This window comes from Vipera berus, assembly GCF_964194415.1.
Source record: "Vipera berus genome assembly, chromosome: W".
Classification (NCBI taxonomy): domain Eukaryota; kingdom Metazoa; phylum Chordata; class Lepidosauria; order Squamata; family Viperidae; genus Vipera; species Vipera berus.
The window spans coordinates 72,278,091-72,301,040 of NC_138210.1; the positions used below are offsets into that span (position 1 = coordinate 72,278,091).

General features: G+C 46.1%; 1 protein-coding gene across 2 annotated transcripts in view; it reads right to left on the reverse strand.

Annotated features, from left to right (window-relative positions):
* Positions 1-7,965: 7,965 nt before the first annotated feature.
* Positions 7,966-22,950, reverse strand: part of LOC308676177 (large neutral amino acids transporter small subunit 2) — a gene marked incomplete at its 5' end in the record, with an annotated part of 31,956 nt that continues 16,971 nt past the window's right edge. For both annotated transcript variants that reach the window (XM_081341935.1, XM_081341936.1), the window contains 8 exons: positions 7,966-8,583; positions 10,213-10,390; positions 12,291-12,440; positions 13,083-13,179; positions 16,165-16,268; positions 16,353-16,476; positions 16,576-16,729; positions 17,764-17,889. In XM_081341935.1, coding sequence (XP_081198061.1) covers positions 8,456-8,583; positions 10,213-10,390; positions 12,291-12,440; positions 13,083-13,179; positions 16,165-16,268; positions 16,353-16,476; positions 16,576-16,729; positions 17,764-17,889 — 1,061 coding nt within the window. In that variant the 3' untranslated portion in view covers positions 7,966-8,455. The remainder of the gene's footprint in view (positions 8,584-10,212; positions 10,391-12,290; positions 12,441-13,082; positions 13,180-16,164; positions 16,269-16,352; positions 16,477-16,575; positions 16,730-17,763; positions 17,890-22,950) is intronic.

Genomic DNA, 22,950 nt, shown 5'->3' on the forward strand with positions numbered 1-22,950 from the left:
GGTAGAACAATCCAACGCCAATCCTTTCTCCCCGACCTTCCGAAGGCTCCAACCCACGTCTGTTACAAGCACCTGGTCTCGCAAGGTCTTCTTCTCTTTGAAGCCTCCTTGATGTCCACCTCCTTTGTAGACGTGGTTATTCCTCTCTCTTTCTCTCCTTGATTGTCTTCTTCTGGTTTGCCTTTGGACTTTGGTGAGTGGGATGGTCTCGTCTTTGTTCTCGCCTCGGGGGCCGCCGATTCTCAGGATGTCCAAGTGGGTTTTGGGTCTTCTCCCTGCTGAATTCCTGTCCTCTTTTGCTCTACCTATCTCGCCTTGCTTCCTTCTTTTTCTCTACCCTGTTCCTCTGTTTGCCTGCCCCTTCCTTCCTCTTTTGACGCGGCACCCCAGCTCTGCTCGTAACAGAGACCGCTTCACCCGGCTATATCTCCTTCACCACCTGGTCCACCCTCGGAGGTCGTCTTCTCCTCAACCCATCCTGCGAGGAACATCCAAAGCATCTTCTTCTGTCATTGCTGCTCCTTCAAGGGCTAAGAGGCCCGGTCTGGCTTCCTTCGCTCACCCAACTGGCCCATTTGAGAATCCAGGCGAAGACGTTTGTCCCCCTTCTTAACAATCCCTCTCCAGCAAACTGGTAACTTTGCAGGTTCCCCTTTGTCAGGAGACCTCGAGATATTTCTCAATCCCTTTTCAATCCTACCTTGCTGTGTGTGTTACCATCGCCACATCCAGCCGCAAGGCACAATTTGCAAGACTTTTAAACAAGGGCCTTCTGAGAAGCGGAAGCAGAACGGGGCCTACCTCAAAATATTGTCTGTTTTGTTGTCATCCAAATGGTTTACAAATTCTTATTTTTGTCCAGAAAGAGAGAGGTGCTTGTTGTTGTTGTTGTTGTTTTAAAAAATCAGGCCTTCGGTCACTATCTTGGTTTTCTCTTAAATTATTTTATTTATTTATTTATTTTAATTCCATTTATATCCCGCCCTTCTCCGAAGACTCAGGGCAGCTTACAAGCTTAGCAGTAGCCTTCATTCTATGTATATGCCTGCTTATTAGGGCTTTCACACACACCCCAAGCGGCATTATTACAAAGTCAGCTTAATTGCCCCCAACAATCTGGGTCCTCATTTTACCTACCTCGGAAGGATGGAAGGCTGAGTCAACCTTGAGCCTGGTGGGACTCGAACCTGCACTAATTGCAGGCAGCTGGTGTTAGTTAAGGAGGCATTAGCCCACTGCTCCACCAAGGCTCTTAAGAGCCCAAAGGACTAGGGGGGACATGATAGCAGTCTTCCAACATCTCAAGGTCTGCCCCAAAGAAGAGGGAGTCAAGCTATTCTCCAAAGTGCCTGAAAGCAGGAGAAGAAGCAACGGATGGAAACTAATCAAGGAGAGAAGCAACCTAGAACTAAGGAGAAACTTCCTGACAGTTAGAACAATTAACCAGTGGAACAACCTTCCTCCAGAAGTTGTGAATGCTCCAACCCTGGAAGTTTTTAAGAAGAGATTGGACAGCCGTTTGTCTGAAATGGTCTAGGGTTTCCTGCCTGAGCAGGGGGTTGGACTAGATGACCTCCAAGGTCCCTTCCAACTCTCTTATTCTATTCTGTTCTAATTAGCCTTTTCCTGGAAAAGGTGGGTATTTAGACCCAAATGCCAGAAATTAGCAAAAGACTGGAGGAGGTGCAGAATTAAAATATTGGCCTTCATTCATGAGAATTAAAACATACCAGCATTTTTCAGCTTCAACAATGTTAAGATGGGTGGACTTCAACTCCCAGAATTCCTCCGCCAGCCCATGTCCTTGTCCACCCATCTTAACATTGCCAAGGTTGAAAAAAACAACTCTAATACACATGGGCAGACTGTAAAATCGTGAAGGCATGCAAGCCTCTTGCATCTATATTTATTTTATTTATTTATTTTTTATTTTATTTTAATTCCATTTATATCCCGCCCTTCTCCGAAGACTCAGGGCGGCTTACAAGCTTAGCAGTAGCCTTCATTCTATGTATATGCCTGCTTATTAGGGCTTTTGCCCCCACCCCCAAGCGGCATTATTACAAAGTCAGCTTAATTGCCCCCAACAATCTGGGTCCTCATTTTACCTACCTGGGAAGGATGGAAGGCTGAGTCAACCTTGAGCCTGGTGGGACTCGAACCTGCACTAATTGCAGGCAGCTGGTGTTACTTAAGGAGGCATTAGCCCACTGCTCCACCAAGAAAAAGCAGATAAACAAAAAAAATCTAACCATTGAATTTCTATTTCTATGTTTAGTTTTTAACCATTTATTTAACAATGCTTGCTTAACTCCACGCATTTGATGGAAGTGTAATGTGATTTGTTTTGGCATTGCCTGTTGTGGGCATACTCACCCTTGTGGCTGGTAAATCATGGCTGTTGTGTGTGGCTTATTCAACAAATCCTGATTAAATGGTGGTTTAAGACAGGGGTAGGCAACCTTGGCTCTTTTATGACTCGTGGACTTCAACTCCCAGAATTCCTGAGCCAGCATGACTCAGCCTGGAAACCTCTCCATTTCTCCTCACCATGGCTGGCTCAGGAATTCTGGGAGTTGAAGTCCACCAGTCATAAAAGAGCCAAGGTTGCCTACCCCTGGTGTAGGAGATGGGTGAATAAAGTACCTTTCCATCCCCGTAGAGGGCGCCACAAAGCAAAAAAACAACAGTTGCACAACATCTTTTCCTGCCCCATAAGGAAAAAAAAGGAACCAGTGGGAGAAAAGTAAGTCCTTGACTTACGACCACAATTGAGCCCAAAGTCTCCTTTCCTAAGGGACACGGTCGTTAAGTGCGTTTTGCCCCATTTTACAACCTTTCTTGCCACAGTGGCTAGTTGCATCCACTGCAGTCGTTAAATTAGTAAGAGGAATCTTACTAAGAGGAATCCGGCTTCCCCCCCACATCGACTTTGCTTGTCAGAAGGTCGCAAAAGGGGATTGCAGGATTTCCCCCCCTCCCCGAGACGCTGCGATCGTCATAAATACGAGTCAGTTGCCAAGCAGCCGGATTTTTGGATCACGTGACCACGAGAACGCAGCGACGGTCGTTAAGTGTGAAAACTGCCCATCAGTCGCGTTTTTTCAGTGCCGCTGTAACTCTGAACGGTCACTAAGCAGATCGTTGTAACTCAAGGACTACCTTTATTTCAGACATGGGCAAGCTCAAACTCTTTCACCTTCTGACTAAGGGGTCTTGGAGGTCTTTTTGGTCCTTCAAGAGCTGGCAACAACCTTGTCTGAATGCTCCCTAAAAAAAATTGTGGTTTGTGGCGTGAAGAATGTCGAAGGAGATTCTCCATTTTAATCCAGATCATGATTGTCCCAAAGGTGCTTTTTTCAGGAGGCAATTGAACTTTCTTGTTTTTCTTTGAAGAGGTTTCACTTCTTCTCCAAGAAGCTTCTTCAGTTCTGGCTGAATGGTGGGGAATGGAAGGATTTATATTCCTTGTTGGGCCAAGAAGTCTCCACACCCATTTGCACCACTCAGGTGACCCTGAGGACACAGGTAAACCTCCAGGTGGCCTCAGCAACTCTCTGAAAGAAGGCAAATGACCAGATGACTGCAAAGGAGTATAAATCCTTCCATTTCCCCACCCGTTCAGTCAGAACCCGAAGAAGCTTCCGGGATGTGAAGCAAAACCTCTTCAAAGAAAAAAACAAGGAAATTCAGTTGCCTCCTGAAAAAAGAAAAAGCATCTTCAGATGCCATGAAGAAGATAAGCAGGTAGTCTTGTTGGGTCTCGTTAGGATGAAGGAGTCTGAAGGAAGTGTTTGGAGCCGAGGGACTTCGAGAACATACAACAACAATTTTCCAGGCAAAAAGCTGTTAACCTTCTTTAAACATTAAAATTTGGCCAGTCGCTATGACTGAAATTTCTGTTGCTGGGCGAGACGTTCGTTAAGTGAGTTTTGCTCCATTTTATGACCTTCCCTGCCACAGTCGTTCAGCGAGCCACGGCAGTTGTTAAGTTAGTAACATGGTGGTTAAGTGAATCTGACTTCCCTATTGACTTTGCTGGCCTCTGTTTCTCCTTCTGTCCTGGCCACTTTTTACAGAGGCACAATTGAGACCATCTTAACAAACTGCGTCACAGTCTGGTCTGGGGGTAGCAGAGCCTCAGATAGAAGGTCCATGCAGAGTGGTGAGGACAGCTCAAAAGATTATAGGAAGTTCACTTCCCCTTATTCAGGATACAGCTTACCAGCGCTCAGTGCTTTTTTTGTAAAAGAAAAAGGTGCCGGAACCCACATACATCATACAACCCGCCTTGCCTACCCTACAAGGTTCCATCCAAAAAAGGTGCCGGAACTCCGTTCTGAGCGTTCTATGACAAAAAAAAGCCCTGCCAGCGCTCATATGTGCTTAGAACTCGGAGGATTGTTAGAGACCCCACTCACCCCCACTTCACGGTCCGTTTCTGTTGCTCCCCTCTAGGAGGAGGTTTCGAAGCATTTATAGCAGGACTACTAGATTCTGCAACAGCTTTGCTCCTTACACCATCCGTCTTGTAAATTCGCAGGATTCTTTTTTCTCACCACGTATATGTATACATCCGAACTAGACTGTGTTGTTTCTCTGTAGTGTGTGTGTGTGTGTTTATATGCATAATCTTTTGTAATGTTTATGTAGTGTATATTGGAAGTGGTTACCCTTGGAGGGCTGAATGCAACAAAACTTCATTTTAATGTATGCTGATTAGTGTACATTTAAAGTGACTATATTCTATTCTATTCCATTCCATTCCATATTTTCTATTCTATTCTATTCTATTCTATTCTATTCTATTCTATTCTATTCTACTCTACTCTACTCTACTCAACTCTACTCTACTCTACTCTACTCTACTCTACTCTATTCTATTCTATTCTATTCTATTCTATTCTATTCTATTCTATTCTATTCTATTCTATTCTATATTTTCTCTATTCTCTTCTCTTCTGTTCCATTCCATTCCATATTTTCTATTCTACTCTGTTCTGTTCTATTCTATTCCATTCCATGGTCAGAAGGTCGCAAAAGGCATCACATGACCCCATCATAAATAGAGCCAGCTGCCAAGCTTCTGAATTTTGATGCTGCAATGGTTGTAAGTCTGAACAACAATCATAAGTCACTTTTTTCAGTGCTGTTGTAACTTTGAACGGTCGCTAAATGAATCGTTGTAAGTTGAAGACTCTCCATACTGTTTTTTCCCCCCTGCCAAGCCTGCAATTCTGGGATTTTTTTTGAAGGTCTCCCCTCCTGCTGTCAGCCAGCCCTAATCCTGCTTAGCTGTCCTCAGAGCCAGCTCAGGGCTGCCCCCTGCTGTGGAGAAAGGCAGAGCTGAATTCATGATACCTCAGGGAGGGAGGTGAACGTAGTTTGCTACCCCCCCCAAAAAAAAATGTAAGTCCTGCACAGAGGCTGCCCTTTCCCAAAGACATCCCCCCATAAGCCCCCTTGATTCTCACCTTACCCTCCCCTCACAGTGTGCTGAGTCAAACTGCCTGCTCCATCCTACAAAACTGGTCATCTCCTGGTGGTCTCCTTTTCAAATTCCAACCACGCTCCCCTTGGCTTCCAATTCAGCCAGCTGAATAAAATTGAATCAAACTCGAGTTCTGGGGTTTTTTCAGAGATGGAGCCCAATCGTTCAAGATGGTCACCGACTTGAGAAATGAAGTATTTAATTAATTCTTTCTGGCTACTAGTTGGGAAACTAATCCGTTAGATTTACTATTTCTCACCAAATTCTCTCTCCCCCCCCCACCCTCTCTCTCAGATATTCTAACAGTGTTTCTTAACCTTGTCAACTTTTAAGATAGATGGACCTCAACTTTCAAAATGAAACTTAAATGAAACTTACACTCCCATTTTCTTCCCTGCTGCCTTCACTCTGCTGAACATCTAATTTTCCCAGCTGACAAAATACAATAACTACTAAGTTATTTTTGCCTAATGTGTATTCATATTAACCCTTAGAGTGTGGCTGCAGTATTATTATTATTATTATTATTATTATTATTATTATTATTATTATTATTATTATTATTATTATTATTATTATTTTATTACTTTATACTTCCCCATTTTATTGCCTGTACACATTGCTACTACTACTACTACTATTATTATTATTATTATTATTATATAAAACTTTTATTCATAAAACATGAAACTCAGTCAACTGAAGACCGGCACTAATGGTTGACTAATGGTTTTTATTGTCATTTTTAATATATGTATTTACTGTTTTTAGTTGGGCATATGTTTAATTTTTTTTTAAACTTTTGTATTTTTGTATTTTTTATATATCTGCCCTGTTCACCGCCCTGAGTCCTTCGGGAGAAGGGCGGTATATAAATAAAATTATTATTATTATTATTATTATTATTATTATTATTATTATTATTATTATTATTATTATTATTATTATTATTATTATTATTATATTATTATTATTATTATTATTATATTATATTATTATTATTATTATTATTTTATTACTTTATACTTCCCCATTTTATTGCCTGTACACATTGCTGCTACTACTACTACTACTACTACTACTATTATTATTATTATATAAAACTTTTATTCATAAAACATGAAACTCAGTCAACTGAACACTGGCACTAATGGTTGACACAGGTTGCTGCCAGCATCCTAGGTATCAACCAGGTATCTCATTATTATTATTATTATTATTATTATTATTATTATTATTATTATTATTATTATTGGTGATGTATACAGGTAATAAAATAGGGAAGTATAAAGTAATAAAAGACAGTATTATTACTATTATATTATTATTAATACTGTCTTTAATTACTTTATACTTCCCCATTTTATTGCCTCTATACATCAAAATAATAATAATAATAATAATGATAATGATAATAATAATAATAATAATAATAATAATAATAATAATAATAATAGTAATTTCTGTTGTTTTGTTAGTACTCCAGTAAGGTAAAGGTAAAGGTTCCCCCGCACATGCGTGCTAGTCGTTTACGACTCTAGGGGCCGGTGCTCGTCTCCGTTTGAAAGCCGAAGAGCCAGCGCTTGTCCGAGGACGTCTCCATGGTCACGTGGCCGGCATGAGTAGACGCCAAAGGCGCACAGAATGCTGTTACCTTCCCACCGTAGTGGTCCCTATTTTTCTACTTGCATTTTTTTATGTGCTTTCGAACTGCTAGGTTGGCAGAAGCTGGGACGAGTAACAGGCGCTCACTCTGCTACGCGGCACTCGGGATTCGACCCGCCAAACTGCCGACCTTCTGATCGACAATCTCAGCGTCCTCACCCACTGAGCCACCGTGTCCCTTCTAGTACTCCAGTACCGGAGATCAATTCCTTGTGTGTCTAACCATATGTGGACAAATAAAAACAAAACATAATTCCTTAACCATCCTTGTGTTTGTCAGCTATGGTAACTTTCTGAAGGGTGGACTTCGATTCCCCGAATTCCCCACCAACCTTGAGTTTCTCAACCATGGCAACTTTCTGATGGGTGGACTTCAGTTCCCAGAATTCCCCAGCCACCCTGGCTTTCCTCGACCTTGGCAACTTTCTGCTGGGTGGACTTCAACTCCCAGAATTCCCCAGCCAGCCATGCTGGCTGGGGAATTCTGGGAGCTGAAGTCCACCCATTCTAAAGGGGTTAAGGTTGAGAAACACTGTTCTAACCTAAACCTCAATCCTATCTATTTTTTTTAAAAAAAAACGCAGCACAAGATCCTGTTATTTTCCTCTCTGCTTCCATGGCACCATCGCAGCTTGTCTGCCGCACCGTTGCCAAGGTGGCACGGAGCCGGCGAAGCTACAGTTTCTCAATCCTGGCTGACTCATCCCGATGGGAGCTTGTGCCGCCCACCCCCCTCCGGGGACAAGGCACTTTGCTTGATGAGTTGCTGTTTCATCAACGAAGAAACCTAGCCAGGAAGTCATCCGAACGGCGAATGGCGTTTAATTTATGACATCCAAAACAAAATGGAAAAGAAAAGACAGGGGTGTGTGTGGTGGGGGGAGGAGGGGAGAAATGAAGAAACCTGGAATATACGAGGGCACCACTGCAGGAGTGAACGCTCCCGGGACAGCTGGGGTTCCGCCACCACCCCTTAAAATATTGCCCCCCTCCCAAATATAAGGCAGTAACAAAAGAAGCTTTCCCAAAAGTGTGGGGCGAGCAGCAGGAATGGGGCTCCAGCCCTTAAGGGTTGCCCCATCCGTCTCTGCCCCAGCGGGAGGCACTGCAGGCGGGGATTGGGGGGTGTGTGTGGACCCCAGACCCTGCAAGAAGCTGGGGGAAGGAGTGTGTGCATTTGGGGAGAGGGGGTGTCATTCCCCCCCAAACGGGTCCAGCTCTGGCCAACGGGATCCGGCGAACCGTTCCTAGTGGCTAAAAAACCAACGCAGTCCGTGTTTGGCTGTTCCTTCCGTTTGCTCAATTCTGTTCACACATGGGCTCCAGCTGCTCTTTGGTCTCTTTGCTGAGCTCGTTCTCGACTTCCCCGGCGTCCATCTTGGGGTACACGACCACGCAGAGTTTCTGCCCCACCCGAGTGATCCCGTCTGGAAGAAAGGGAAAAAAACGGATCGGGCGAAGAGAATAAGAGCCGGGTGGGTTTTCTTGCAGACGACTCACTGCCAAACTAGGGAACATCATCAAGGCTAGAAGGGAGGGGGATTTGCAGGAAGGAAGAGGGGGAGGAGGAGGAGGAGGAGGAGGAGGAGGAGGAGGAGGAGGAGGAGGAGGAGGAGGAATGATGTCGTGTCCTTGGTGCTCTCTGAGCTGGGTGGTTTTCTTGCAGATGTTTCACTAGCAAACTAGGGAACGTCATCAGTGCTATAAGAGAGGGAAGCGATGTGGAGTGAAGGGGGGACAGGAGGAGGAGGAGGAGGAGGAGGAGGAGGAGGAGGAGGAGGAGGAGGAGGAGGAGTGCTGTTGTGTCCTTGGTGCTCTCTGAGATTGGTGGTTTTCTTGCAGACCTTTCATTACCAAACTAGGTAACACTATCAGTGCTACAAGGGAGGGAGGTTTGTGGAATGAAGGGGGGAGAGGAGGAGGAGGAGGAAGAGGAGGAGTGCTGTAGGGTGCTTGGTGCTCTCTGAGATTGGTTGTTTTCCTGCAGACCTTTCATTACCAAACTAGGTAACACTATTTATTTTATTTATTTATTTTAATTCCATTTATATCCCGCCCTTCTCCGAAGACTCAGGGCGGCTTACAAGCTTAGCAGTAGCCTTCATTCTATGTATATGCCTGCTTATTATTTTATTTTTATTTTATTTTAATTCCATTTATATCCCGCCCTTCTCCGAAGACTCAGGGCGGCTTACAAACTTAGCAGTAGCCTTCATTCTATGTATATGCCTGCTTATTAGGGCTTTCACACACACATCCCCAAGCGGCATTATTACAAAGTCAGCTTAATTGCCCCCAACAATCTGGGTCCTCATTTTACCTACCTCGGAAGGATGGAAGGCTGAGTCAACCTTGAGCCTGGTGGGATGCGAACCTGCACTAATTGCAGGCAGCTGGTGTTACTTAAGGAGGCATTAGCCCACTGCTCCACCAAGGCTCTTGGTGATACAGTGATCAGTGATACAAGGGAGGGAGGTTTGTGGAATGAAGGAGGGAGAGGAGGAGGAGGAGGAGGAGGAGGAGGAGGAGGAGTGGTGCTGTGTCCTTGGTACTCTCTGAGCCAGTTGATTTTCTTGCAGACCTTTCATTACCAAACCTGGGAACATCATCAGTGCAAGAAGGGAGGGAGGTTTGTGGAGTAAAGGGGGGAGAGGAGGAGAAGGAGGGGGGGGCTGTAGGGTCCTTGGTGCTCTCTGAGCTTGGTGGTTTTCTTGCAGACCTTTCATTACCAAACCTGGGAACATCGTCAGTGCTAGAAGAGAGGGAAGCGATGTGGAGTGGAGGGGGGGCTGGTCCTGTCAGGGTTGGTGGTCAAGCCACTGACTAGTATATAAACAGAGCAACCCCCCCCCTCCTCTCCTAGCCCTGATGATGTTACCTGGTTGGGCCACGAAACGTCTGCCAGAAAACCACCCAGCTCAAGAGAGAGCACCAAGCCCAGCCCCCCAGTTCCACCCTGAGCCACAAACATTCCCTTCCAAAGGGAAAAGACCCCCCCCCTTCTTCAACCTATCCCACCCCCTCCTTGCCTGGGGGGAAGGGGGTCCAACACTCACTGATCAAGGTGTGGAAGGCCGGGGGCTTGTTCTCCCAATGGACGCCCAGGAAGTAGACGGGAACGCCTGTCAACATGATGGCCAGCCCGACGCCACACACCAAAGGTTCCGACCACAGGCTGAAGACCAACAGGAAAGCCCAGAAAAGCAGGTAGATGAAGGGGAAGAACAGGCTCACCTGCGGGGGGGGGGGGTTGGAGAGAGAGAAGTGGGATGAACTTAGACCGAAATGCCAGGAAAACAAAAATGTCTCTACTTCCTTAGCCAGAAGAAAACCAGATCTAGGCCAGGATTGCTGAGAAGGAGGAGATCTGTATCCCAATTCTTCCTTTCTCTGTAGAAAACTCTGTTGCTAAGCAAGACAGTTGTTAGGTTGTTAAAGTGAATCCGGCTTTTCCCCCATTGTCAGAAGTTCGCAAAAGGAGATTGCGTCTCACACACACACACACACACACACAAACACACACACACAGGGCTTTTTTTCTCATAGAACGCTCAAAACGGAGTTCCGGCACCTTTTTTGGATGGAACCTTGTAGGGTAGGCAAGGCGGGTTGTATGATGTGTGTGAGTTCTGGCACCTTTTTCTTTTACAAAAAAAGCACTGCACACACACACACACACACACACACACATACACACACACACCGGGACGCTGCAACTGTCATAAGTACATGCCTGTTTCCAAGCATTTGAATTTGGATCACGTGACCATCGGGATGCTGCAACGGCTAGCTATGTGAAAAACAGTCCTAAGTATGTTTTTACTTAGCTGATATAATAAAAACTGCCCTGGCTTAGATATGAGATAACAGACATTAAGAGAAAAAAAGAGAGGAAGTATTTGATGTTCAAGCAAGAGAAAAGTTGGTTACTAAATGTAAGATGCTTGGAAATGAGTAGAAAACAAGAATGTTACATCGTATTATTAACTAGTTGATGTAAGATGGTGAGAAACAGAATCTGTTCAAATAGATGAGACGTGTATTCTGAATGTCACCTATTGTGATAATGGGAACTTTGGTTACTTAAAACTCGGAAACTATAAATCTTAAATGTTAAGTTAAATATGAATGGGAAATTAAAAATTGGGGAAAACTAATTAGGACATTAAAGGGACGCGGTGGCTCAGTGGGTTAGGACGCTGAGCTTGTCGATCGGAAGGTCGGCAGTTTGGCGGGTCGAATCCCGAGTGCCGCGTAGCAGAGTGAGCGCCTGTTACTCGTCCCAACTTCTGCCAACCTAGCAGTTCGAAAGCACGTAAAAATGCAAGTAGAAAAATAGGGACCACTCCAGTGGGAAGGTAACAGCGTTCCATGCGCCTTTGGCGTCCAGTCATGCCGGCCACATGACCACGGAGATGTCCTCGGACAAGCGCTGGCTCTTCGGCTTTGAAACGGAGATGAGCACCGGCCCCTATAGCTGGAAACGACTAGCACACATGTGCGGGGGAACCTTTACCTTTACCTTTTTAATTAGGACATTGATTGTCTGTGAAGACTGAATGTTAAAACAAGAAGGATATGGATAAGCCAAAAATTACTGACAAATGTAAGAAGGTCATTTTTATTTCATTGACATAATAAGAACTGTGTTAGTTTAAACAGGAGACAGTAAATACCAAGGGGAAAAGAGAGGAAAAATTTAATGTAGCAGCTGGAGACCTGTACAAACATACTTGTATGTCGTTATCGATTAACCCAGCCGCCACGCGGCTTTTCAAATACTTAAATGTAAAATTAGAAAATCAATAAAAGACTTAAAAGGCAAAAAGAAAAACCAATCCAATCCAGATTGGATCCTGCAGAACAGACACACTGGAAATGGAGAAATTGACTGCACTCAAAATGAAGGAATTGACTATGCTCAAAGTGGAGAAAGGACCACATTCGAAGCAGAGAAATTAATCACAGCAGGGACACTGATCATGTTTGAAATGGAGAAATTGACACCACCAGAAGCATTGAAATTGACCGTATTCAGCCTGCTTGGCAGGTGCCGAGGGAGAAGAAATTAAGTGCGAAAATGAAGAACGGTCGAGAGATCAAAACCAGAGTCATGTCTCGGGAGAGTCCTTACCTTGATCGGATAAGACCGATGGGGTTCACGCCAGCGAAGCACAACTTGCCCAGCCACCGTCACTCCGTAGAAGAGGTAGTTGATGAAACCGACATAATTGATCAGCGTATATATGTCACTTGTGACCAACATAAGCAAAGTGGACAGACACTGCCAGAGAGAAAATAAGAATGAGCCGACGGGTTTAAACTATTGACAAAATTGGAAAAATTCTACAACAGTCAACCACATCGGTGTTTGTCAACCTTGGCAGCTTGATGATGGGTAGACTTCAACTCCCAGAATTCCCCAGCCAGTTTGATAAGTTGCAGGGGATTGCCTCTGTGACGATGTAGGACAGACAGGGAGGAAGCTAGCCAGCAAATGGCAAGAACACAGGAAAGCAGCCAGATCGTGAAATCAAAACTCATTGGTAACCTGGCTATTTTTGTACCTGCTCAGCCAACAATCTTAGCAGCTTGTGAAATTGAATGCATGTCCTTGTTCATTGCAATGAACAAGGACATACATTCAATTTCACAAGTTGTTAAGATTGTTGGCAGAGCAAGCACAAAAACAGCCAAGGAAATCATTGAAGCCTAGGAAACAGGCCCCTTGTCAGTCAACAGGAGTGCTGATTTGCCACCAGCTTATCAAAACCTTAGGAGCTTTGCTGGCTGGCGAATTCTGGGAGTTGAAGTCCACCCATCTTCAAGCTGCCGAGATAGACAAACACTGCATTTTCTCATTGGATCCCACCCGTGTGGGATCTACCCAGATCTCCCCACCCTTATTTCTCTACCGATGACTCACAGTGAAAACTAGAGCAGGTATCGGAGTGCACCTTCGGACATGAATCATCGCCAAGACGCTGGGGAGATGCCCTTCGCGGGCACCAGCGAAAAACAGCCTGGGGAAGAAGGAAAAATAATATCGCACAAGGAAACAATAGCAGGTGGAGACAGATTGCTGGCATGTTTTAATCGGCACAAGAGAAGCTCTTGTGTTTTGAACACAGCTTATTCATGCCCTTCTTTGGCTGTAATAATTTAAAGACAGCTGCCTTCTCTCTAAGCAGCTTGCAAAGATAAAAATCAACCAAGCAGCCAGCATTAACAATTAAAGCATAGCCTCAGGGTACTAAAATCAAAGATCTGGTTCTCTTTCCTAACACAGCTCAGAGCCATCAATCTCATTCCGGGGAAAGGATAGAACAGAATAACAAAGTTGGAAGAGACCCTGTAGGTCATCAAGTCCAACCCCGCTGCCCAAGCTGGAGACCCTACACCATTTCTGACAGACGGCAGTGCAGTCTCTTCTTGAAAGCCTCCAGTGATGAAGCTCCCACAACCTCTGAAGGCAACTTCTGTTCCACTGGTTGATTGTTCTCACGGTCAGAAAATTTCTCCTTATTTCCAGGTTGACTCTCTCCTGGATCAGTTTCCATCTGTTGTTCCTTGTCTGGCCTTTGGGTGCTTTGGAAAGTAAATTGACCCCCTCCTCTCTGTGATCGCTCCTCAAATGTTGGAAGGCTGCTATCATGTTTCCCCTGGTCCTTCACTAGACTAGCCATGCCCAGTTCCGGCAACCGTTCTTCATATGTTTTAGCCTTCAGCCCCGTGATGGTCTTTGTTGCTCTTCTCTGCACTCTTTCTAGAGTCTCCACACCTTTTTTATAGTATGGAGACCAAAATTGGTTGCAGTATTCTAGGTGTGGCCTTACTAAGGCTTTATAGAGTGGTATTAGTAGCTTAGGGACGCGGTGGCTCAGTGGGTTAGGACGCTGAGCTTGTCGATCAGAAGGTCGGCAGTTGGGCGGGTCGAATCCCAAATGCCACGTAACAGAGTGAGCACCTGTTACTCGTCCCAGCTTCTGCCAACCTAGCAGTTCGAAAGCAAGTAAAAAATGCAAGTAGAATAATAGGGACCGCTACGGTGGGAAGGTAACAGCGTTCCCGTGCGCCTTTGGCGTCTAGTCATGCCGGCCACATGACCACGGAGACGTCCTCGGACAAGCGCTGGCTCTTCGGCTTTGAAACGGAGATGAGCACCGGCCCCTAGAGTTGGAAATGACTAGCACGCATGTGCAGGGGAACCTTTACCTTTACCTTTTATTAGTAGCTTATGTGATGTTGATTGAATCCCTCTGTTAATGCAATTTAGGATTAAATTGACTTTTTGGGCTGCCACCACACACTGCTGGCTCAATGAATGATCTCTGGAGGGCCCGGGACAGGGGATATTCCTCTGTTCTAGTCCTATTAGACCTCTCAGCGGCTTTCGATACCATCGACCATGGTATCCTGCTGCGACGTCTCAGGGGATTGGGAGTGGGAGGCACGGTTCTTCAGTGGTTCTCCTCCTATCTCCTGGGACGCTCGCAGTCGGTGTTGGCAGGGGGGCAGAGGTCGACCGCGAGGCCTCTCGCTTGTGGAGTTCCTCAGGGGTCGGTCCTCTCGCCTCTCCTGTTCAACATCTACATGAAACCGCTGGGTGAGATCATTCGTGGTTTTGGAGTTGGGTATCATCAGTATGCTGATGATACCCAACTTTTCATTTCGACCCCAAACCACCCCAGTGATGCCCTCGACGTGATGTCCCGGTGCCTGGAGGCGGTCCGGGTCTGGATGGGGAGGAACAGGCTTCGACTCAACCCTGACAAGACTGAGTGGCTGTGCGAACCGGCATCTCGGGATATTCAGGATATCCCACCCCTCATTATGGGGGGTGAGTCATTATCTCCTGTAGATAGGGCTCGCAACTTGGGAGTCCTCCTAGATTCACAACTCTCCTTAGAAGACCATATTGTAGCTGTGACTAGGGGGGCCTTCGCCCAGGTTCGCCTGATGCGCCAGTTGCGGCCCTATCTAGACCAGGATGCCTTGCGTACGGTCACTCATGCGCTCGTGACCTCTCGTCTTGATTACTGCAACGCTCTCTACATGGGGCTACCCTTGAAGACCACTCGGAGGCTCCAACTGGTACAGAATGCAGCCGCGAGAGTTGTACTGGGAGTCTCCCGATACTCCCATGTCACACCTTTACTCCGCGAGCTGCATTGGTTACCAGTTGTCTTCCGGGTGAGGTTCAAGGTGTTGGTAATGACCTACAAAGCCCTTCATGGCATGGGTCCAGAATACCTTGGGGAGCACCTGCAGCCGGCGTCAACTTCCCTCCGCCCAGTACGCTCCCACAGAGAGGGCCTCCTCAGGGTGCCACCGGTCAAAGAATGCCGACTGGTGGCCCCCAGGGGGAGAGCGTTCTCTGTGGGTGCACCGGATTTATGGAACCATCTTCCGGTTGAGCTCCGGATGGCGCCCGATCTCCGCTCCTTCCGGCGCGATCTTAAAACTTATCTCTTTAAACAAGCTGGCCTGGCCTGATGGGACGGGGTGGGATTTTTATAAACGACTTTAATTTTAAATTTGTATTAATTTATGGGCATTGTTTAATCATGTTTTAATAATTTTAATTTTTGTATCTAGTTTTTATGTATTGCCCTGTTCACCGCCCTGAGTCCCTAGGGAGAAGGGCGGTATACAAATTAAATTAATAAATAAATAAATAAATAAATAAATATTTCATTGATTGTCCACTAACACTCCAAGATCCCTCTCACGGTTGCTGCTATTAGGCCTGGTTTCACCCAATCCGTAACCACAATTGGGGCTGAAATTTTGCTCAGAAAGCAGTGCCGTCATTAAGCAGGTCATCCCGTGACCAGATCCCAACTTTACAATCCTTTTGATTGTGGCTGTTAAGCGAACATGCAAATGAGTGACCCTCGCGCTGGTTTTTTAGGGCGTTATCGTTTGATCCTTGGGGATCTCCAAAGATGGGACCATGACCAAGGTTGGCAAGTCCACCCTGTTGGTTGGAAGTCAGGCCTACTCACCTGGAGGAAGTAAAAAGAGAGCCGTTGACGCCTCCGAAGGTGGAGAGGGCAACAGAGATGGGCATGATCCACGCCATCACTCCTAAGAGTTTCTCCCCAAATGTCTTTGGAGTAAGGAACGAGAAGATGTTAGGGGTCAATTCGCTGGCAACCAAAGAGGAATCTGAACATCATTTATGGAGACTCACCACCGCAACGGCGTTGGAGGCCAGAAGCTCCTGGGGAGACATGGCAGTGACGTAGGCCACGTTGGCGAAGACGTAGACAAAGGTAACCAGGGGGATGGAGATAAAAATAGCTCGAGGCAGGTTTCTGTGCAGGACGGAAAGAATTGAGGTGGGTAGAAGGTAGAGCGAAGACCAAGATGGGCCTTTGCCACCTCCCACGCCACCAGGAGAGGCCCTCACTCACTTGTAAGGGTCCACCAACTCTTCGGTGACGTAGTTGAGGAAGTTCCAGCCCCCGTAGGCAAACGAGCCTTGTAGGAAGGCCAGAGCAACCAGCCCCACATTTGGCGTTTGAAAGAACTCGAAGGCATTCTTGGGTTCCAGCCAAAAGTATTCACCTACATCAAGGACACAAGACAGAAGTAATCCACTGCCATCCTGGGGGGGGGTCTCTTCTCTTTATCCCCCTTCCCAACCAATCTCCCACTCTCCTCCTTGCCTCTGGGCAGGAAACCACCTTGTAAATCAAACCATCTCCAAAGGGTGTCCGTGTTCCTCTACTTACACCTTGGCAACCTCTCCCTTACCAATGCAGCAGGAGAAATACAGAATAACAGAGTTGGAAGGGGCCCTGGAGGCCTTCTAGTCCAACCCCACCCCCCACCCTCGCCCCACGCTCAAGCAGGAGACCCTCTATCAGGGATCTCCAACCTCGGCCACTTTAGGACTTGTGGACTTCAGCTCCCAGAATTCCTCCGCCGGCATGTCCAGCAGAGGAATTCTGGGAGTTGAAGTCCACAAGTCCTAAAGTGGCCGAGGTTGGTGACCCCCCCCTACTTTATGACTTGTGGACTTCAACTCCCAGAATTCCTCAGCCGGCCATGCCAGTTGAGGAATTCTGGGAGTTGAAGTCCACAAGTCCTAAAGTGGCCGAGGTTGGAGATCCCCCCCCCCTACTTTATGACTTGTGGACTTCAACTCCCAGAATTCCTCAGCTGACCATGCCAGTTGAGGAATTCTGGGAGTTGATGTCCACAAGTCATAAAGTGGCCGAGGTTAGAAACCCCCCCCCACTTTATGACTTGTGGACTTCAACTCCCAGAATTCTTCAGCTGGCCATGCCTGGCTGAGGAATTCTGGGAGTTGAAGTCCACAAGTCCTAAAGTGGCCAAAGTTGGAGATACCCCCCCCAACTTTATGACTTGTGGACTTCAACTCCCAGAATTCCTCAGCCGGCCATGCCTGGCTGAGGAATTCTGGGAGTTGAAGTCCACAAGTCGTAAAGAGTAACGTCACCAAGGCTGGAGATCTCTGTTCTACACCGTTACAAGAGAAACAGCCGCCTGACGTCTTCTTAAAGACCTCTGGCGCCGGAGCACCCACACCTTCTGAAACAATAATGCACTCGGTTGGATCCGAAGGGGCCTCTCACCTTTGCAAATTTGCACGATTCCCATGATAATGATCAAGCCCAGAGCCAGCAGCTTCCCGGCAGTGAAGATGTCCTGGACTCGCGTCGCCCAGCGCACGCTGGCACAGTTCACCCACGTCAGCAGCACTGCGGAGAAGCAAACAAGACGATAGAAGCTGGCACCACCGAGCTCGCCTTCTCCCAACCCAGCTCAATGCTTTTCCTCCAAAACTCTTTCCTACTCATGCGTAAAACCAGGTCAGGACCATTGGGCCTGGGTGAAAACGGAGATGGCAGCTCTCGCAGACACACACACACACACCCAAGGACGCCTCTCTGTTTGAGGATGCTCGGCGCCAGGTTTTGTGCCGATTTTGCAATCCAGAATAACAGAGTTGGAAGGGGCCCCGGAGGTCTTCTAGTCCAACCCCCTGCTCAAGCAGGAGACTCTAGGCCAGGGGTGTTCAACTCCTGGTCCGCGGGCCGGAGGCGTCATGGAGAAATTGCGCCCACCCCACTGCCGGCAATGGGGGGAAAAAGTCGCGATATGACATTGTGAGTTTGACACCCCTGCTCTAGGCCATTTCAGAAACACGTCTGTCCAATCTCTTCTTAAAAGCTCCCAGTGTTGGAGCACCCACAACTTCTCGAGGCAGGTTGTTCCACTGATTAATTGACACAGAATAACAGAGTTGGAAGGGGCCTTGGAGGTCTTCTAGTCCAGCCCCCTGCTCAAGAAGAACACCCTATACCAGGGGTAGGCAACCTTGGCTCTTTTATGACTCGTGGACTTCAACTCCCAGAATTCCTGAGCCAGCGTAGCTCAGCTTGGAAACCTCTGCCTTTCCCCTCAGCATGGCTAGCTGAGGAATTCTGGGAGTTGAAGTCCACGAGTCATAAAAGAGCCTAGCCCTGGCCTATACCATTTCAGACAAAATGGCTGTCCAGTCTCTTCTTAAAAGCCTCCAGTGGTGGAGCATTCACAACTTCTGGAGGCAGGTTGCTCCACTGATTAATTGATACAGAATCCAGAATAGCAGAGGTGGAAGGGACCTTGGAGGCCTTCTAGTCCAGCCCTCTGCTCAAACGGGAAGCCCTACCACTTCAGACGAACGGCTGCCCAGTCTCTTCTTGAAAATCTCCAGTGATGGAGCAGCCACAACTTCTGGTGGCAAGTAGTTCCACGGGTTAATCGTGCTCACTGTTAGGAAATTTCTCCTTCGTTCTAGGTTGCTTCTCTCCTTGAGTTCAGCGACCTCCCGTTAAGGCTGTAACTCAAGGTTAAATCTCATCCTCCTGGGACAGGGAATGGAAAGACACAAGGCTGGACGTTGTCCACGGAACGAAAACCAGGAGCAGAGAAGGCGGTGACCTATTTGGCCCAAGGCCACCAGCGTGGAAAACATCCCGTCTGCAGACAGGCTGACCTCTGGGTGTTTGTGCGTAAACAGAGTCCATCTGAGACGGATCAACAGAAACTCAAACCTCTTGCGCCGCTGGGGAACAAGGAACAAAACCGTGGCTTGTTCCTTCTTCTCACCCTCCGACCACGCAGGGGAAACGGAGAGATTAGCCCGAGGCCAAATCCAGGATGAGCTTCCGCATAGCTGAATGTGGTGCCAACACTTTGGGTGGGCAACGCACCCTCGTTTGGCGCTGGGAAGCTCAGCCCAGTTTTAGGCTGCCCAAACGCAACCTGGCAATCTGACTTTCCTTTCCTCTAGGGACCGTTTGAAGTTGCAAGGAGCACTGGGGGAAAATGGCTCCCGGTTGTTTTTCCGCAGCCTCCTGGTGGTCCCGTGATCAAAATTCGGACGCTGACTCGTCTTTATGACGGTCGCAGCGTTTCCCCCCCCCGGGGTTACGCGGGCCCCCCTTTTGCGACCTTCAGACAGGCAACGTCAAAGGGAAGAGCCGGATTGGCTGAACACCCTGGTTGCTAACTTAACAATGCAGTGTTTCGCTTAACAACCGTGGCAAGAAAAGGTCGTGCAATGGGGCAAAACTCGCTTCCCAACTGTCTCGCTTAGCGACATAAAATTTTGGGCTTCTCTGTGGTCGTACGTCGAGGATTACCTGGGGGTTCCCACAATATGACAATCTGTCTTCCAGACAGGTCAGTGTTTCGCAATCTTAAGCACTTGAAGAGGGGTGGACTTCAACTCCCAGAATCTCCTAGCCAGCTAGGCTGGCTGGGGGATTCTGGGAGTTGAAGTCCACCCCCTCTTCAAGTGATTGAGAAACATGGAGATATTCTGGACTTTTTCCAAGTGCTGGGATATGACAAAGGCGGAGACACAAAGCAATGAAGATGAGTTGTGGTGCCAAGTTTTTTGCTTCCGCCTCTCTTGTTTTTGCGATGTTGGGCTTTATTAAAAAAAATAAATAAAAAAAGCTGCCCAGAATTGTGTTTATATGATGGGCAGTTCTCCAAGTCTAATAAATCAAGAAGCTTCTCAGTTCCTTGATTTTGCAACTGTCCCAGGTCACGACAGGCTTAAAAAAAATAGGAATTCCAATCCACACCTTTGGACGGTCTTAGGGTCTTAACGTTAGGAGAAGCCATGACGTCATCAAGTGGTGACATCGCTTCCTAAGCAGTAGTTTGTTAACGATTTTTCATAGTAGCAAATTTCAGGCTTTTAAATCAATATGAAGCAGCTAGCAGCACGGGGCTGGACTAGAAGACCTCCAAGATCCCTCCTATTCTATTCTGTTCTATTATTCTACTCTATTCTATTATAATTATTCTGTTCTATTCTTTTCTATTCAATTCTACTTTAATTATTCTATTCTATTCTTTCCTTTTCTATTCTATTCTATTTTAATTATTCTATTCTATTCTATTTTATTCTATTATTCTACTCTATTCTATTCTATTCTATTCTATCCTATCCTATCCTATCCTATCCTATCCTATCCTATCCTATCCTATCCTATCCTATCCTATCCTATTCTATTCTATTCTATTCTATTTTTAATTATTCTATTCTATTCTATCCTATCCTATCCTATCCTATCCTATCCTATCCTATCCTATCCTATTCTATTCTATTATTCTACTCTATTCTATTATAATTATTCTGTTCTATTCTTTTCTATTCAATTCTACTTTAATTATTCTATTCTTTCCTTTTCTATTCTATTCTATTTTAATTATTCTATTCTATTTTATTCTATTATTCTATTCTATTCTATTCTATTATTCTATTCTATTCTATTCTATTCTATCCTATCCTATCCTATCCTATCCTATCCTATCCTATCCTATCCTATCCTATTCTTCTATTCTATTCTATTCTATTCTATTCTATTCTATCCTATCCTATCCTATCCTATCCTATCCTATCCTATCCTATTCTATTCTTCTACTCTATTCTATTATAATTATTCTGTTCTATTCTTTTCTATTCAATTCTACTTTAATTATTCTATTCTTTCCTTTTCTATTCTATTCTATTTTAATTATTCTATTGTATTCTATTTTATTCTATTATTCTATTCTTTTATTCTATTCTATCCTATCCTATCCTATCCTATCCTATCCTATCCTATCCTATCCTATCCTATCCTATCCTATCCTATTCTTCTATTCTGTTCTGTTCTGTTCTGTTCTGTTCTGTTCTATTCTATTCTTTTATTCTATTCTATTTGTGACCGTTTGACGTTGCAACATCACTGAGAAAAGTGACTTATGACCGTTTTTCACACTTATGACCGTCGCAGAATCCCCCTCGGCCATGTGATCGAAACTCTGACACTTGGAAACCGATTCATATTTATGACGCTTGCAGCATCACAGGATCCGCTTTTGCAGCCTTCGGACAAGCAAAGTCAGTGGGCAAGCCAGGTTCACTTTAAGAACCCTGTCACTCAATTAACAATGGCAGCGATTCATCTAATGCCGGCTTCGAGGGAGGTTGTAAAACTGGGGTGAAATTCACTAAACAAGCGTCTCGCTTAGCAACAGAAATGTTGGGCTCCGTCGTGGTGGTATCTTCGCAGTCAATGATATTCCGATATACTGGAAAACTGTAGCCTCTAAGACACTTGTTTATACATAAATATAAGTAGTCCTCGGTTTACGGCCACGACTGAAGCCGCAGTTTCCATTGCGTAGCAAGACAGTTGTTAAATGAGCTTTGCCCCATTTTACGACAGTTGTTAAATGAATCACTACAGTCATTAAGTTATCCTGTTTCCCCTACAGTAACCCCAAAAATAAGCCCTAGCTTGATTTTTTTTTGGGGGGGGGTTGGACCTAATATAAGCCCTCCCCGAAAATGAGCCCTAGTTTGGGGGCAAGGTGCATACTCAAAAATCAAGCTAGGGCAGGGGTGGGGGTGTGGATCTGCCCTATGTGCCCCGCACCCACTTACCTCACAGCCAGGCCTCCCCTCACCGGCCCACTTCTTCTTCTGAGGCCTCTTTTACATCCAGGCCTGCATTTCTCAGTCACGGGCCTTTCCAGAAGGCCTCTGCAGCCAAGAACCAAGCTGTGGCTCGGTTCTGTAAGAGATCTTCAGCTGAGCACCAAGCTAAGGATTGAATCCATAGCTCGGTACTCGGCTGCTTAGGCCTTCTGGAAAGGCCTGACTATAAAACTCAGGCCTGAGTGCAGCTGCACAACTTCGGCCCCAGAAGAAGTGGACCGGCTAGGTGAGGCTGTCGTTGCTGGAGGTGAGGTAAGGCCTACCCTGAAAATAAGACCGGGTCTTATTTTCGGGAAAACACAGTAGTAACACAGCTGTGAAGTGAATCCATCTCTTCCATTAATTTTGCTGGTCAGGAGGTCACAAACACTGATCACGGGAGACACTGCAGCCGTCATAAGTGTGAGTCAGCTGCCGAGCATCCAAATTTCAATCCCATGATCTTGGAGAGGCCGCAACGGTTGTGAGTATGAAAAACGGTCTTATGAGAAAAAAGACTTAAAGATTAGAGGTCTGGAGGCCAAAACATATGAGGAACAGTTGCTGGAATTGGGAATGTCTAGTTTAATGAAGAGATGGACAAGAGGGGACATGATAGCAAGGATGGAGACTAAGCAAGGAGAGAAGCAACCTAGAACGAAGGAGAAACTTCCTGGCAGTGAGAACAATTAACCAGTGGAACACCCTGCCTCCAGAAGCTCTGAATGCTCCAACACTGGAAGTTTTTAAAAAAGAAACTGCACAGCCATTTGTCTGAAATGGTATAGGATTTTCT